Below are 13,141 nucleotides of genomic sequence, written 5' to 3'. Positions count from 1 at the left end.
ATTATTCTGCTTCGTTCGGTCACCTCTTTTCTTCGCCGCCGCCGTCTTCCCCCTCCCCCTGCTGTGCCATTCGCGAGTACCACCACCACCACCACCACCTCTCTCGGCCTCGATGTGTGGTGCGCCCGCGCCTGCTCGTGTGATCTCTGTACGTTCTTTCCTCGTCTCTTTCTAGTTACTCGCTTTCACGTTTTTTTTTCTTTTGTGTGTCTTCGCAGTCTCCTTCGCACGCGCTTGCCGGTGTCGCTTCCCTGCTTATAACCGCCGCACCGTCATCGCCATCGTCGTCAGCGCGGTTCTCCCTCTCTATCTCATCGAGCATCTCTTTGCACCGCCTTTGCCTTTTTTCTTCCTCTGCTCACACACACGCGACACGCGACACCCTCTCTGTCACCCACGAATGCATGAGTGCGCATGTGTGAAATTTGTGGATCGCTTTGCTGCTGCCGTCCCCTGCATCGCCCTCCCTCGCCTCTCCTCCTAGTTCTGCTTTCTCACCTCTCCCTCTCCCTCTTCCTCACTAGCGGCTCTGGCGCCATGGGTGTGTGCTGCAGCGACTGCAAGCGCAGCGATGCCGAGAAAAACACGAAGTTGATGGGTCAGGTCACCACCAGGAACGGCTTCAAGCTCATGCAGAACAATGCGTTGTGCTTCCAGCCAGTAGCCTTTGATGTCGTCGTCCCTGAAGGCGCAAACATGGTGACGGCCTCGCCGCAGCGTGGTAACGTTGTTTTTGATTGCGAGGTGAACAACTTCAGCGGAACTCTATCCGACGCAAGCCTGCACACAATTCGAGACACCATAACTGTCGACCGCAGCGGCAACACGTGCGATCCGATGAACGAGACGCTTAGCAACATGAGCTTCACGAACAGTTTTTACGCTGTGGACAAGAGGGCAGTTCAGATGTTCATGAAAAACGTGACACGGCTCGCGGACCGCAACAATAAAGGGACGATGCTGGAGGAAAGCTTCATCAGTGCCAACATAGGGCCAGACACCTGTGCGTGCAACCGGTCCATGCTGGGTAGCCTCAACATGAGCACCATGGTTCAGGAAGATCTCGACTACATCGCTGCCGGCGCGACGCTGCAGGACCGTATAGCGCGCCTGGAGGAGGTCGAAGCGGTGCTGCGACGGTCCATCGACGGATCCTGGCGCGTGGACTCGATGCTGCTGCAGCTGGCTTGCTGCCAAATTCTCCCGACGTTGCGCCAGCGGCGCTGTCCGTGGGCAGCCGGCAGGAGCGCCACCCAAAGCAAGAGCACCGCCGCTCAGCAGCAGAGCAAGCGCAAGCCAGTGCTCGTCATTTATGCTCAAGGGCTGCAGATGGATCCCTCCGTCATCACGGCTCCCACATCTATTACTGCCTCTTGCCCCTCGCCAACTCTGCCAAGTGAGCTTTCGATAGGCAACCTGAACGACGGCAAGGAGGGCGGTGGCAACAACAACTCTATGGTGCTCGGCGCATCGAGATCACGCGCAAGCGTGTCAACTGCTCCCACGAAGGTGCAGCAGTACGAGTTGCTAGCCTTGACTTGCCGCGGCATTGACCCCCACAGGGCTGACAGCGCCTTGGTGGAGAACAGCACGTGGGACTTCCTCTCCGTGAGCTGCGCAGTGGCCGCCCTCAACGAAGGTCGCTGCATGTTCCGCTTTATGTGCGGCCCCCTGGCAGAGGCGGATCCCGAGACACAGGGTATCGTCGACGCCATCATCAACCTCAGCTCCTTCGCCGACGAGGTGAAGGTGAACAACGTGCCAAAGGTGAACGTCTACAACAACGAAGATGCGGCCAAGTACATCGGCATCCACGTAAAGGCAATGTACATGCTTCCCGGGATCATGCTGAAAGATATCACAAAGGACCTGGTGGTGTCCGCGGAGTACCAGAAGGCGTGCCAGCCTTCTGAGAACAAGATTCAGGAATGCGAGTTGGACGACACGTTCCGTCTCACAATGACGGTCATCCGCTTCGTCTTTAGTCTCACCATCCAGTTCAAGGTGTCAGAGATCACCGACCCGGCGGTGCTGAAGTCGCTCGCTGTGTGCGACGGGATGGTGCCTGCCAAGGTGCTCATGCTGGAGAGGACCAAGCGGCAGATAGCAAAGGTGGATGCTACCGCGAAGGTGCGGTCGATGCTGCTCTACTACCCCGTCAACGATGGTGTCTTGGTGGACAACCATACCGTCGTGCTGAACACGTCACTACCGAAGGTTGTGTCGAGGATCATGAACAACTTCGGCTCGCAGGGTGCGGCGCAGTCGGTCCAGACAGCGAAGCTGACGCGCGAGTACCTGCTTCAGCGCTTTGGCGACTCCCGAAGCAAATATTAGCGCCCCTCACAGTGCTGTGCGAACCACCGTTACGTGCGAGTTGGGGAGAAGCCGGGGGAGGCGGTGGGAGATGCAACACACAAGCCTGCGATGCAGGCGTGCACCGAGGCCCGTGCATGGGCTCAAACACGCACAGGGCACCACGTGGCCTTGTAAAGGTGCGCCTCAAGGTAGAAGCTTGTCGCAAGGGTCCGGAACAGGGCCGCGATGTGTGCGCTCTCATGATCCAACAACCCACCCCCTCCCTGCCTGCATGGCCTTTTGGGTCTATCCTGTCCTCTGCTTCCGCAGCATGACAGCTGCAGTGCACACACACGCACACCTCTCGTTCCGTGCACTCACTCCTCCCCTCTCTTTCTGCAGAAGACGCGCCAGCTCAACAGAACGAGTGTTTTAGGCTCATCGCTTCACCAGTCACCACCTCAACAGAGACCATCACCGTCACGCATGTCGGGTGCACCGAGTCCGGCAGCAGGTGAATGCAAGCGCCGTCTTGCACTGCTTGAGAGCTGAAGGGCAGAAGAGAGGAAGAGATTCTGGCAGCCCTCTCAGCACCGGGGCAACCCGAAGGGAGCGTGGGAGAGGTGGCACACCTCATGATGGAGCGACTTGTGCACGAGCACCAGTTGCATGTCAACCCGTAGATGCAGGAGGACATCGCGGGTGATGCACGTTTGGAGGAAGTGAAGAGCAGCGCAGCAAAGCCCGCAGCTCGCGAAGAGCGAAAGGGTTCGTGCGTGCGTCTCGCTGGGCAAGGCGATCCGACGCCGAGAGCGGAGATGCCGGGCCAGCGCCTGCCCTTCTCAAGCGACCTGAGCGGTTCGAGCTGCGCACTTCTGCGCATGATGTTCCGCTTCAACCACCATGACGCTACCCAAACGCGTAATTCGTCTGTGGTCGGCCTGTCGCACCGGAGGGCACAGTGGCTCGCCACGCGGTAGGTGGCCTGCTGAACTTCCTTTTTCTCTCTTGAAGTTAAGCGACCTCCACGCATGCCTTTAACAGTCTCAGGTCACGGCGGCGAGCGGCGGTCGGGTTGGCATCGCGGAGAGCGCTGTCGCAGGGTTTTGCAAGAAAATGAAGGACGACATGTGGCGTGGTGGCGGGTGCATTCCCGTCTACGACGCCCAAATGAACGGGACAGAGCGGGTTTGCTGGATGTGGGCGGGACGGAGAGGCAGCCGAACGCGTTCGCATCTGGTCTGTTTCACAAAGTAGGTGACCAGATCGCGAATCTGAAAGAGAAAGGGCGGCAAAGCCAACCGCAGCACAGCTACGGCAACAGGGGTCATGGCCGAGTTCGGGGAGACTACCGAAGGTGGACTCCGTGGAGGCAGCGCCAAGGAGCCGCACCAGCCCTCAAAAAACGGAGACAGGGCTGCCCGTCGGGTGGCCCGGGAGAGGGACAAGAGAATGAGATGCTCACAGGGGTGGAAGCTTGCCACGCGGGAAGACGACACGCCACAGAGCTGCCTTTTCCTCTGCTAGAGCGCATATGCCAATGCAGCTGTGTTGCCCCTGCAGACGACTGGCCACGCTCACGGACGACCTGACCGGGGGAGGGCTGCACCGCCAAGTCCGGCACTGCGGAGAGAAGCGACTGCTACCTACCCCGGCACACGCGACATCGCTGGCTAGCCGGCATCCCAGCATGGGGTACGACCCGGAGCACAGCACGACTGCGTACCTTCGGCTTCGCCTCCGCCCGTCATCGTGGGGGCGGGCCGTACGCAAGACCTTCTGGAGCATCGCGGCACAGCGGCTTCTGACCTTCGGTCACGTGTGTGGCACAACAACGCTTCAGCGCTGACTGCGGGGGCTTCTCATGTTGATCTACGTATTCACAGACGCATCCAATGAGGCGATATGACAGTCCCCCAAGACGGCACCCATGCCGCTTGCGCCCCCCCCCCGGTCTTCCACAGGGACATGGCGAAAGGGGAGGGGCCTGGGGAGGCGAGGCTTCCGTGCACGGGCTACGTGGACTCTTCCGTCACAGCAAAAACCGAACAGACGCCTCCGCGGAGGGCCGGGGACGACCTCCTCGCCTTTCCTGATCACGGGCGGCGGGCAGGAGGACCTGACAAGTGTCGACCACCAATCGTGTCCCGGCACACAACCGCTGCACAGCGCGCTCATAACCCCCCCCCTGCCGCTGTATGCTGATCGGACGAAACCCATGCACCCCAAGGAATCACCGGAATGGTCAGCAGCGCACGGTAGAACGGCAGCAGTTGATGGGCAGCGAGACTCCAAATCAGTCGCCACACGTGCCCGGTGGGTGTCTGACCTACAGAGGAGGGTCCAGGGCCAACCACCTCGTGAGGCCCGTGCCTGGAGGCATCCCGCCTCAGCAGGCAGGACGGTTTGACGCTGGCGCACCGACCGGGCCAGCGGACGAGGAAGCAGACTGCGTGCAACGACCTCGCAGGGGTCAAGAATAAGGTGGGGTGGCCGGGGTGCGCTCAGGGACGTCGGCGCGGGCCGGAGGTTGGCCTCGGTACGCGAAGCAGTGGTCCACCGTCTGGCGCAGATTGGGGTGTCTTTAAGGAGGGCATTATGCAACCAGCCAGACATACAACGGTACAACTGGTGCGGTAACACCTGAGCTATTCCCAGCAACCTACGTTGGAGGCCGCCCGGGTACGGCACGGTGCCCCGGTCTTTCTCCCCAAGACCCAACGGGGTAGGCCACACGCTGCCGAATGTTCATGAGCTTTCGACATCGCCGTCAGCGAGTCACCCGAGGGAATTACGGCGCTCCAGGGGAGTTGGCCCTTTGCCAGGACGCGGCCATCCCCTCAAACTAGCCGCCACAGTAGAAAGATGTGGCATGGTCAGATGCTCAGGCAATCACCCACTTAGCAGTAGCAATAAGAAAATCCAATGAAGGCCTGCGGGAGGCACTCGTGCGTGTAGAACCTCTTCCCCGCTTCAAGCACCCGCATGCCTCTCGCTCGATCCGTTCTGCCAAACTAGAGCCGGTGGGTTTGGATCTCTCGATGCAAAAAAAAGGTAAGTTCGGGCGAAGCTCAGGCGGCCTGCGCCCTGCGAGCTCTGCAGGATGCTCACTCCGTTATTGTGTTCTAGGTGCCCGAGCACAAAGGCAGACGAAGACTGATCACGCAGCCCACACCCGATGGTCTCATTCGAAAGGTGTGTGGTACATCTCGTCTGAACCTCATGGCTGTCCATCTGCCAGGGATTCGTCAGGGGCGCAATCCATGCTGCAAGTGGGATTTCCATGCCTTCTGCGATGCCATCTCGCTGCGAAGGGGTGCGCACAACAGCTTCGTCTTGCGAGTTTGAAACCAGCTGCGCAGACGTTGCACTTCGTCCACCGGTGCCCGCTCGAGCGTGTCCGCAGCACAACCCATCACAAGAAAAGATTGTGGTCAGTGAAGCTCTCGCCAGGGCACACGCCAGGATCCACAGCGTCTTGCTAGGAGCCAAGATTGGCCAGAGAGGACGACTTTTTTCGTGCCATCCGCTCCGTGATGCAGCAAATTCAAGTTGCAACCCTACGGATATCCCCGACCTTGCGAGCCCCTCTTAGCCATATCCGATGAAGAGCTGCTGCAGATGACGCGCGGCTCCACAACTTTCGTGGGCGAGGAGTAGGAGTGGCACGCCAACCACAAACGTGTGCGAAGCGCAGTGGAATCCGTTGCGAAGTTGAAGCTCGCGCTCCACAAGCAGCAGCGCGCGAGCACGCAGGCTTTCAGCTTTGATTGCCCTGATGATGTGTGTGATGCAGATGATGAGGATGAGCACAGCTAACACAAAGTTTTTCTCTTGTTTTGCATAGCCGTACACCGACGGTATATCAGCCCAGGTGGGCAGGAGGATGGAAGAGAGCTTGATAGTCCACTCCCCCTCCTTCACTGCCGAATCGGAGGGATCCGCCCTCGCCACACCGGATCGGCGATCGCTGGAGAGCCGATGGTGGTTCATTGCCCCCCCCCCCTTCCCGTGTGTAGCCGCACCGATGGACGATACCGCGTATGACCTCATTGCCTTCACGAGTGCCTCGAAAGAGGAATGAGAATTTCGTGGGTCCTATCGTGGCGAAACGGGGTTGCGGAGGCCATGCGGCACCGCTGGCTCGACGATCCAGCCCCAGTGGAAGGGTTCCAGTAGCATTACAAAAACCTGAATCCTCATTGTGCGGCTAGGCACTTTACGCACAGCGAACCCTCAGCGGTTAGCTGAATCCTACGCGAGCTTCGACGAAATGGACTTCCCTCCTGGGAGCTACGATCACTGTGGTAACCGACTACGGCGCCATCGCGCAAGCCCAAAAGGATGCCCGACGGTTTCCGAGGCATCAGGCGTAGAGGCGATGCCATGAGTGAGTTTCTCGGAACGATGAACGACCTTTTCCGCAATGAAGGGGCAGTCATTCTGCTTTTCTACGTCATGGGGCTCTTGGGCTCAGCCGACACATCGTCTACAGGACCTTCGCACTGTAGACGTGGTAAGAGCGATTCTTCGTTATCAGACTCAGGGGGGGGGTCCCCCCACTGCCACGCAGCTGTGCCAGCCCGCGGCACTCGTGCGAGAACGCGCGGAGGTGCTGGCTGGGGTGTAGGGGGCTCAAGGCCGCAGTGCCACAGAAGGCGTGCGTCCAAGGAGAAGTGGCTAAGCGGAATGTGTGCAAGTACGCCAGGGAAAGCACGAGCGACTCGCGAGACGAAGCACGACCAGATGCAGGGAGTGCACGTGTTTCTTCTCTTTGCCAGCTTCTGCACGCTTAGGTGAGTGACGGCGCACAGGAGAATGATGTCCGTGCGCTCTCCACTTTCCATTTCTTCGATTTCTTTTCCTGACCCCCCCCTTCTCCTCACCCCTGTGCGTGTGTCTGCGTGTCGCGGCGTGCGCGCGTTCCTCTTCCGGGTTATATAGTTCTTGAACTTTCTATGAAGACCCCTTCTTTTTTCGTGTGTGCTCTTGTGGTTGTGGCCTTGGCTGCAACGGTCATTGGTGTGCGTGTGGTAGTCCTCGTGGCGCCTGTCGCGGTGTTGGACATGGGGCAAAAGGAGCGGTGAGGCACGTCGGGTGGTGTTGAGCCCCTCCCCACCCCCCTCCCTCCCACCCTTGCGCGGTGCTCCTCCCCCCTCTTCTTTCTGTTGTTGCATTTGCTTCGCTTCGGACCATGTTTTTCTTTGGTGTTTGGCTGTCGTTTTCGTTAACCCCCCTCCCCCCCCCCCCACACACACACAGCTCATTGGCAGACGACATGGGGAGTGCCAGTGTGGGGGTTCATGAAGTTGTGCACATCTCCTATTTCGCCCTCTTCCGTTTTCACACGTATGCTCAGCAGAGGCACGCGCGCGGGGCACAGTATTCGTGCACATGCGGCTTGTGCAACGCGATGCCGACTCTTCGTGGCGATCGGAGCATGCGTTCACACTTACACATACTCCCTTTTCACAGAAAGTTCAGTGCAAATGATGGTGCTGGCCCAAGGCTGCCGATGACAGCAGGTTTGTGTGCGTGTGTATCTTGGGATCCTCCCTCGCACACCCTTCTCGAGCCCTCTTCAATGCCCACTCCCGCTCTCCTCTCCTCATCTCTCCTTTCTGCACACTTGTGATGGCGGCCATCACCACGGCCGCAACTGACGTGGTCAAAAACACCCTCACACAGCCACTCTGCCAAAGACAGCAGCACCGACTCACACGATACGCGTTCGACTTACTGCCCCTCTCACCCCACCCCAAGTGAAACCAAACTGCCCCCCCCCTTCCCTTGCGTCGGTTACCGTCACCACTCTTACTGATCGCTTCGATTGCTAGGTATTCCGGCATTCATCAACGCTGGGCAAGGGAACGAAGGACGACACGCGGCTTAGCACCAACGAAAGAGTACGTGTGCGTTATCTTGAGAACCGCCGGGCGCGTATTTCTGAATACGACAACCTCCCCCTCTCCCTCTCTGCACAGACGCGTTCTGTATCGGAGTCTGCCGCTCCCGTTTTCTCTCGCGAGCCTCGCACAACGCAAGTAGATATAACGATACTCACACACCTGAGCATCGTCTCGCATCCTTTTCTTTTTATCCCCTCCCCTTCAAAGTACGTGTGTCTTACTATCTTCTAGTTCATATTAGATCTTGTTTTCTCTGTTGCTTGTACATCCCTCCCCCTCCCCCCACACACTCGTTGCAGCCTTCTCGTCCTCACGGCAGACCAGACGCCACTCCGCCTTTGCGATTGGTAGCACCTTCGCATTGTATCTTCTCTCTAAACTTGTTGTCTGCAAGCGTTGTACGTACGTATCTTTTCTCACATTTCTCTCCTTCCCTACCTACCCCTCCCTCTGATCAGCAGCGCGTCTGAGCGTGCGCGCGCAACGCCGTGCAGCATTTCATTCTTGTCAGCTCTTACACCGCATCCGCCCCCCCCCCTCTCCGGCGCTGTGCCCTCTTCCGCAACTAAACGCACAACCACTGAGACAAACACCGCACACCCATCAGCGTGACACGGGCGCATTCTACTTTCCTCTTTTTTTGGTCCCGTGCGCTTCCACCTGCGCCAGAATCTCGCTCGCTCTCTCTCTGTGGTATTTACTTTCTTCCTTATTCCGGGCATTGCTGCACGCCACCGCGCCGCTCCGCCCCCCCCTCCCCCAAGACCTATTGCTGTACTGCCCATCTATCCCTCCGCATTCTATTTCACCCCGCCCTTCCCACAACACCGAAAACATCAGCAGATGGAGTTTAAGCGGTCAAACTCATCTCGCGGGCCGCTCGCCTCCTCAAGTCGTGGCCAGCCAGTCAAGTCATCCAGAGGCTGCAGCACGCCTCTTAGATCTACGCAGCCTTTGAGACAGTCTTCTATCCACGGCACACCACCGCCGGCAGTCGGTGGCGCCACGCCGCCGCGGCCGCCACGCACAGCAGCGGCGGTCTCTGCTCGACAAGCTACGCGTAGGGAATCTGAAGAACCCAACGCGTCCTTCCACAGAACCAACTCGGCAACACCCCCGAAGCCTGCCAAGCACTCGAATGTCTTCGAGCGTAGTGCCTCGGGGACCGGGAGCAAGGGCCTGTTCAAGCGCTCCGCCACGGCTGCCGGCATGCGCCGCGCGGAGGCGATTAAGCACAACAACCGCGTGAACGTGTACGTGCGCGTGCGCGCGTTCCGCGAAGACGAGACGAGCGGGGACATGGGTCAGCTGGCGGTGAACATGGACGACAGCGCTGTGGAGGTGACGGTGCCGAAGAAGGGCCGCTTCACGTTTGGGTTCGACGGCTGCTTCTGGAGCAACGACCGTGCATGCCCGTCTGGGAAGGCGTCGGCGTCGCAGGAGGACGTGTTCGACGAGGTCGGGCGGCCGCTTGTGGAGAACGCGCTGGCGGGGTACAACGCTGCTGTGATGGCGTACGGGCAGACGGGGAGCGGGAAGACGTACACGTCGTTCGGGCCGCCGGGGTCGATCGGGACGTCGCAGGAGGGCCTGATTCCGCGCGTATGCAACATGATCTTCTCGCGCGCGGCAAACAGCGCGCAGAAGGGCGTGACGTACACGGTGTCTGTGTCGATGCTGGAGGTGTACCTGGAGGACGTGTTTGACCTGCTGAACCACCGCAAGCAGCTGAGTGTGCGGAACGACTTCACGAGCAACACGTTCAGCGTTGTTGGGCAGAAGACGGTGCCCGTGAACAGCTACATGGACGTGCTTGCGGTGCTGAACAAGGCCGAGCCGCTGCGGACGTTCGCGGCGACGAGCATCCACGACCACTCATCGCGCGCGCACACGCTATTCATGCTGGAGGTGCAGACGCACTTCGACGCGCCGGATCTTGCACCGCGGTGCGCGAAGATCCTGCTTGCGGATCTCGCAGGGAGCGAGCGGATCCGGCTTGCGGGAACGGAGGAGGGGCTTGCGTTCGAGCAGGCGCGCAACATCAACCTGTCGCTGCTGGCGCTGGGGTCGTGCATCGAGGCGGTTGCGACGCGTGGGCGGGGCAACTCGCGGCCGATCCCGGAGTTTCGCAACAGCACGCTGACGAAGCTGCTGAAGGACTACATTGGCGGGAACAGCATCTCGACGATGATGGTGACGATCTCGCCGAGCGAGCGCGACGCGAACCTGTCTGTGCAGACGCTGCGGTTTGCTGACCGCGCGAAGCAGATCACGACGCACGCGCACGTGAACACGGTGGACCCGCAGCAGGCGAAGCAGGACGGGAGCGAGCTGGGCGACCGGTGGCGCGACGAGTACCTGCGGAAGAAGGAGGCGCTGTACGCGGAGTACCAACTGAAGGGGACCATCGAGAAGCTGCTTGCGCGGATCGCGGAACTGGAGGCGAGGCTGCGTGAGTGCGCGGACGACGAGCTTGCGCTGCACCTGACGACGGAGATCGAGGAGCTGCAGAAGGCGCTGACGGAGGCGGACTACCAGATGGGGCTGCAGCGGCAGATCCTGTACGGCGAGTTCCTGATGCTGGAGGACGAGCTGCGCGAGCTGAATACGAAGATGCAGGAGATGAAGGAGGAGCACGAGGAGGCGATGGAGGGGCTTCTTGGCGAGGAGGCCGGGCGGTTCGAGGAGATGAAGCGCGGGTACGAGGCGCGGCTGCGCGCGCTCCAGAGCGAGAGCGACGCTGCGCTTGCTGCGTCCACGGACGAGATCGCTGCGCTGCGGCGCCTGGTGGCGGAGCTGCAGGAGCGCCTCGCGGCGAAGGAGACGGAGTGCGCAGACCTTGCGGACCGGCTGAGTGCGCTACAGGCGAAGTACGACGCTGACACTTGCGCCGGCGAGCGCGCGCGCATTGAACTGGAAGCGCAGCTGGAGGAGTCGGATAAGCAACTGGGCGAGCTGACGGAGCGCCAGGCCCGGCTGAACGCGGCAATGGAGAGCACCGCGGAGACGCTGCAGGAGACATCCGCGAAGCTCGCTGACACCGAGGAGACGCTGCAGGAGACGTCCGCGAAGCTCGCTGACACCGAGGAGACGCTGCAGGAGACGTCCGCGAAGCTCGCCGACACCGAGGAGACGCTGCAGGAGACGTCCGCGAAGCTCGCTGACACCGAGGAGACGCTTTCAGCGGAGATCGCGTCGTTGGCGGAGCAGCTTGGTGTGGCGCACACTTTATGTGAGCAGCAGGGCGCGTACATGAACCAGCTGCTGACGTACGTGAGCGCAGCATACAACGTGACTCTGGATGGGATGACGGAGGTGCAGGCGACAGCTGTGGCTGATATCCTGAGGCAGTGCGACTATGCACTTCGCTCTGTGGCGCAGGCTGCCAGTGACGAGGTGGAGCACGTAAAGGAGATGTACAATATGGTCGACGGCAACTACAAGGAGACGGCAGCGCGCTTGGATATACTGCGCCGCATTCTGGGAAAGATCGATCAGGATGTCAAGGAGGCGAGCGTGGAGATCGACGCACCGGAGCGGCGGCAGACCTGCTCTTTACACCCGACGCCGCGGCGCTTGGGCGACGTCTCGAACCGCGAGAACAGCATGGAACGGAAGGCATCCATGTGTTAGCCGACTCTGTTATCTGACGGTGCGGAAAGGATCTGGGCGTATGCGAGATCCTGCCAGCGGGCTTATTAGTGGGTAACCGCGAAGTGAATCTTCAGCTGGACAGTGTGTACGTGGAGTTTCCTTTCCGCTGTCTTTTACAGGAGCTGTCGCTTTCTTTTTCCCCAACCTCCCGACTCTGTTAGCGTTGCGTGCTCTCGCAGGAAGAGAAGGGGGTGCCTTTTCACGGTTTCATGGCCTGCGGCATCCCACCATCTCAGCCTCTGTCTGCGCCTGTGTCGCCTCCTCATCTTCCGCTGCGTGCTACGTCTCGGAATTCCTCCGGTGAGGCCATCTTTCTTTGCAGCTACAGTGGTGTGCCGACTTTTATTCATCGTGCGCTACGTCTTCGTTGCGTGTGTGTGCGCGCCTCGATGATGCGTGGGTTTTGTTTTTCTCTTCCGTCTTCATCCGAGTTTACCCTCCCGCCTCCTCCTCTCCCTGTACGTGTGTGTGTGTGGCTCGTGGCTCTCTTCTCTTCTCCTGCCCACCCCACGCCGCACCTTCTTCATTGTACCTCAGTGTGTCCCTGTACTGTGTGGCTCGCGCCTCACTTTCTTCCCCGTGCATAATCGTGCCCGCACGCACGTACTCCACCCGGTGTGAGCGCGCCTCATCCCCAAGGGCGCGATGGCAAGTACGAAAGGGAGCAGCCCACACCCTTAGCAAACATGGAACCGCCCCCCCCCCACACACACACACACCACCCCCACCACCCCCATCGCGCGCGCACGCCTTCCCCGGCCTCCATGAGCATGCAGCCCTGGGTAAGTCTAGGTGGCTTGCCTGTACTGTTTCTTTGGAGGCTGAGCAGAAGGCGGGTGGGTAAGCGACGGCGCTGCACATGCCCCCAACTCTATCGGTTCGTGTACGTTTCTCTCTCCACTTCGAGACCCTCTTTTCTTCCCCTTCGCTTCTCGCACCTCCACCCCACTGCCGCTGCTGCACCACCCTTTCCCTCACATGCTGCACCGGTATCCCGCACCACTGTCTTCCTCGTTCAGTAGACTTCGTTTCTCTCCCCTCTCCGTAGCCCCACCCCTCGCGCTCCATTTCGCCGGCAAGGGATACTCCGCCCTCTCACCCCTCCGTCCGTCCGTCACACAAACGTGCGACTTCGGCGTTCACCTCGTTTTCTTCTGTACGCTCGTTTGCTGTCCGCCACCCCCCCCCCATCAGAAGAGGTCGTTGCGCGTGCGGTGTGTCTGTGTGGGTGCGTGTGCGTGCGTCCTTCGCCCGCTCGCATCTTTCATCTCCCTCCACCC

At 60.1% G+C, this 13,141-nt stretch overlaps 2 protein-coding genes across 2 annotated transcripts; both read left to right on the top strand.

Annotated features, from left to right (window-relative positions):
- Nucleotides 1-414: 414 nt before the first annotated feature.
- Nucleotides 415-2,337, top strand: LMJF_16_1480 (conserved hypothetical protein; the record flags this gene model as incomplete). Its single annotated transcript, XM_001682179.1, has 1 exon — nucleotides 415-2,337. One exon carries the CDS (start codon nucleotides 415-417, stop codon nucleotides 2,335-2,337), a length of 1,923 nt encoding a protein of 640 aa, XP_001682231.1.
- Nucleotides 2,338-9,416: 7,079 nt separating this feature from the next.
- Nucleotides 9,417-11,840, top strand: LMJF_16_1470 (putative kinesin; the record flags this gene model as incomplete). The annotated part of the gene is made up of 1 exon (XM_001682178.1): nucleotides 9,417-11,840. One exon carries the CDS (start codon nucleotides 9,417-9,419, stop codon nucleotides 11,838-11,840), a length of 2,424 nt encoding a protein of 807 aa, XP_001682230.1.
- Nucleotides 11,841-13,141: the final 1,301 nt, after the last annotated feature.

This window comes from Leishmania major, chromosome 16 (assembly GCF_000002725.2).
Source record: "Leishmania major strain Friedlin complete genome, chromosome 16".
NCBI lineage: Eukaryota > Euglenozoa > Kinetoplastea > Trypanosomatida > Trypanosomatidae > Leishmania > Leishmania major.
The sequence above is the reverse complement of the archived record's forward strand: the minus strand, read 5'-3'. Positions and strand labels throughout refer to the sequence as shown.